We start from the raw sequence: 3,628 nt of genomic DNA on the forward strand, positions 1-3,628 counted from the left end.
GCCCCGGGGTGGCACAGGAACACGGGGGCCGGTTCGCCACCCTGCCCGGTGCCACGCTCGGCCGGGGGGGCACAGAGCCCTGCCTGCACCAACCTTAGAGACAAAAAGCGCCAGAATTGGGGCAAGCGGCCAACTGCCCCCTGGTAGGGGCACGGGAGGGACCTTGGCGCATCCAAGGCGTGTCATACCTGGGGCTGGTGACACAAAGGGGGGGTCCCTCACCACTCCGGGGGGGTCCTGCCCCTTCCAGCCCGGCCAAACCGGGGGGGTCGCGGGGTACCGGGGAACCACCGGAGTGGGAGAAGGCGCTGGGTTACCCCGTCCCCGCCTCGCATCCAGCTTCCTCCCGCTCGGCCACCGCCAGGATTGGCTTCCCGGGGCCGGGTGGGGGAAGCGGGGGAAGCGGGCAAGGAGGGAGCGGAGGAAGGCGGCAGCCCCGCGGGCGGTGCGGCGGGGCGGCTGCCGCTGGCGGGCGGCGGCGGGGCGGGGTTTTCCCATGGCTCCGGGAGCCGGGAGCGCTCCGGCACGTGCTCCAACGGGAAAACGGAGGGGAGGAATGGGAACGGGGAGGGGGAGGAGGAGGGGGGAGCGCACTGGGAACGGGGGAAACCGGGGGGGGGGGGGGGGGGAGAACCGCGCAAGCCGCCGTGATTGACAGCGGCGCCCCCGCCAGCCAATGGGAGGCCAGAGCGCCCGCGCGGCCGCCCGCTCCCCACGCCCATTGGCCGCCCGCCGGCCGCGGCCTCGCGTGCCGCGCCAGCCGCCGCCGCCGCCGCCGCCGCCCCCGGGCCGGGTGTCACAAGGCGGGAGGGCGGGCGGGGCAGCGAGCGGGGCCGCGGCCGGGGCCAGCGCGGTGATGCCCAGCCCGGCCCGGCCCGGCCCGGCCCCGCCCGCGCTCTCCCCTCACACACTCCACCCCCACCTCCTCCCCCCCCGCCTCCCCTTCCCTCACCCCACGTGGCCGCGCTGTGGGGCGGGAGGGGGGGGGTGGGGGCGTTCCCCGCGCGCGTGACGGGGCGGGGCGGGGCTTCCCTCCCCGCGCGCGGTGGGAGGGGGTCGGAGGGGGGGGGAGGGGTGAGGCGCGGACCAATGGGAGCGCGGGGTGCGCGGGCGCCGGGCGCGGGCCGGGCGCTGATTGGCCGCGCTCGAGTGTGGGAACGGCGGCGGCGGCGGGTTCACACGAATGGGCGCCGCCGCCGCCGCCGCCGCCGCCGCCGCCGGGCTATAAAAGGGCGCGGGCGAGGGGCGGGGGGCGCCGCCGCCGCCACCGCCGCACGCCCCGCGCCCGCCGCCGCACGCGCCCCGCGCCCGCCGCCGCACGCGCTCGCTCCCGCGCCGCGCTCCGTCGCTCCCTCCGTCCGTCCGTCCTTCCTTCCCTCACTCCCTCCGGTTCCCCGGTCGCCGCTCCGCTCTCACCGTACCGTACCCAGCCATGCCCGCCGACACGGGCATGGAGAAACCGACCGCGTCGCCCATCGCCGGCGCGCCCGCCAGCGCCAGCCACACGCCGGACAAGCCGCGGAGCGCCAGCGAGCACCGGAAGGTAAATGGAGGAGGAGGAGGAGGAGGAGGAGGAGGAGGAGGGTGCCGGTCGGGGCGCAGCAACGGTGGCGGCGGAGCTGGATGGCGGCAAGCCCGCGGCCGTGCTGAGGTCGGTGATGGTCGGGGGATGGGTGCGGTCCTGGGGGTCCCGGGGCTGTGCGGGGGGCGCTGACCGGCTCCGCTCTCCCCGCAGTCGTCCAAGCCCATCATGGAGAAGCGGCGCCGGGCGCGGATCAATGAGAGCCTGGGGCAGCTCAAGACGCTCATCCTGGACGCGCTCAAGAAGGACGTAAGTGGGGCTGCGGGGATACCGGGGACAGCGGGGGCTTTTCCCGGCCGCGGGCAGCCCTGACCGAGCCGCTCTTGTCCCGCAGAGCTCGCGGCACTCGAAGCTGGAGAAGGCGGACATCCTGGAGATGACCGTCAAGCACCTGCGGAACCTGCAGCGGGCGCAGATGACGGGTGAGTGCCGGCCCCGGGGGCTCCGGGCATGGGGACCGGGAGCCGGGGATGGGGACGGGGATCGTGATCTGGACAGGGACCTGGGGACAGAGGACGGGGACGGGGATCCGGACCGAAGGCAGGGGACCGAGAACCGGACTCTGGAGCAGTGACTGGGGAGTGAGGACGAGAGAACGGGAGCCGGGCTCCATACCCGGGATTAGGGACAGAGGACCGGGAACCGGAGTTAGGGACTGGGCACAGGGTACCGGGGCCGGTAGTTCGAACCTGCCACTGATCTGCCACCCCCTCCTCCCCCCCTTCCAGCCGCGCTCAGCGCCGACCCCACCGTCCTCGGCAAGTACCGGGCCGGCTTCAACGAGTGCATGAACGAGGTGACCCGGTTCCTGTCCACCTGCGAAGGGGTCAACACCGACGTGCGCACGCGGCTCCTGAGCCACCTCTCGGCGTGCCTGGGCCAGATCGTGGCCATGAACTATCCCCCGCCGCCGCCGCCGCCGCCCGCCCAGCCCGCACATCTGGCGCAGCAGCCGCTGCACGTCCAGCTGCCCCCGGCCGCAGCTGGAGCCGTGCCCGTGCCCTGCAAACTCAACCCCGCCGAAGCGCTGTCCCCCAAGGTCTACGGCGGCTTCCAGCTCGTACCGGCCACCGACGGCCAGTTTGCCTTCCTCATCCCGAACCCAGCCTTCCCTCCCAGCTCCGGACCGGTTATTCCTCTCTATGCCAACGCCAACGTGCCGGTGTCCGCGGGCGGCGGCTCGGGGAACGCGGCCGCCACCCCCTCGGCATCGCCGGTGCAAGGCTTGACATCATTTGGGGGCAGCATCGGTCCAGCGTCCCAGGCCGGGAGTCCCATTGGAGAGCGCAGTGAATCCGTCTGGAGACCCTGGTGACTTCCTTCAAGTTATTCCCCCTCTCCAAAAAAAAAAAAAAAAACCAAACTCTCGTTGGCTCCGTTGTATGGAGCCCCTGTTATATTTTGGGGTTTTTTAAGCAGATTTAAGCAGAAAGGAAGAAAAGGACCTTGCTATGAACGTGCTATTTATTACTTTCAGAGGTTGGGATCTCGACTTGTATTTTTACTCCTTTAAAATGCCTTTATTTGAGATACTTTTTTTAAAGAAACAAAAAAAAATAATAAACGAGAACTAGTTTTGTAACGAATATTCAAAAAGTTATAATGCCAAAGTTGTTTGTATCCCGTTGGTCTGTGGGTGTGTGCGTGCCTGTGTCGAAGACTTCCAAAAATGAAAAGAGAAAAAAAAAATTATGCAGGTGTTTCAATAAAGGAACTCTTTGAAATAGATTTTTTTTTTTTTCCCACCCTTTCATTTTGTTTGAGAGTGGGCAAGGACGAGCTCATCCTCTGTGTGCAAAAAAAAAAAAAAAATAGGAATGCACTTTATGGCCTTATTTCAGGATAATTGGAAGGGATGTGGGGAAGTGATTGGGGGGGGGGGGGTTAAAAATCTCGTGAGTTTTGCAGGCAGAAGAAGGATTCCTAAAACAAAATCTGCTGCTGGAAGCTGAGGAAACACCTCGTGCCTGCTACCTGCTCCCGAAATCCGGCTGCTCTCCAGCTTTCCCTCCTTCCCACCTCTCCCGGGGCCGGCCGGGGTGGGGG

The 3,628-nt window shown here is 67.6% G+C and overlaps 1 protein-coding gene across 2 annotated transcripts; it reads left to right on the top strand.

Moving 5' to 3' along the window:
- The first annotated feature begins 1,315 nt into the window (after positions 1-1,315).
- On the top strand, positions 1,316-3,310 carry HES4 (hes family bHLH transcription factor 4). Of its 2 annotated transcripts, none has more exons than XM_039564103.1 (4): positions 1,316-1,651; positions 1,736-1,831; positions 1,917-2,004; positions 2,311-3,310. In XM_039564103.1, exons 1-4 carry the CDS (start codon positions 1,433-1,435, stop codon positions 2,895-2,897), a joined length of 990 nt encoding a protein of 329 aa, XP_039420037.1. In that variant the 5' UTR covers positions 1,316-1,432; the 3' UTR covers positions 2,898-3,310. The 2 variants fall into 2 exon arrangements, with proteins under 2 accessions (XP_039420037.1, XP_039420038.1); XM_039564104.1 differs by having other exon boundaries at positions 1,316-1,543.
- Positions 3,311-3,628: the final 318 nt, after the last annotated feature.

The sequence above is a fragment of the Corvus cornix genome, chromosome 21 (genome assembly GCF_000738735.6).
Source record: "Corvus cornix cornix isolate S_Up_H32 chromosome 21, ASM73873v5, whole genome shotgun sequence".
Lineage (NCBI taxonomy): Eukaryota > Metazoa > Chordata > Aves > Passeriformes > Corvidae > Corvus > Corvus cornix.

Excerpts from the sequence above, each read along its gene's own strand:
- HES4 (XM_039564103.1), top strand. The coding sequence starts at position 1,433 with ATGCCCGCCGACACGGGCATGGAGAAACCGACCGCGTCGCCCATCGCC. Across the intron at positions 1,652-1,735 it reads AAGCCCGCGGCCGTGCTGAG|TCGTCCAAGCCCATCATGGA; the intron begins GTCGGTGATGGT and ends CTCTCCCCGCAG. Across the intron at positions 2,005-2,310 it reads GCAGCGGGCGCAGATGACGG|CCGCGCTCAGCGCCGACCCC; the intron begins GTGAGTGCCGGC and ends CCCCCCTTCCAG.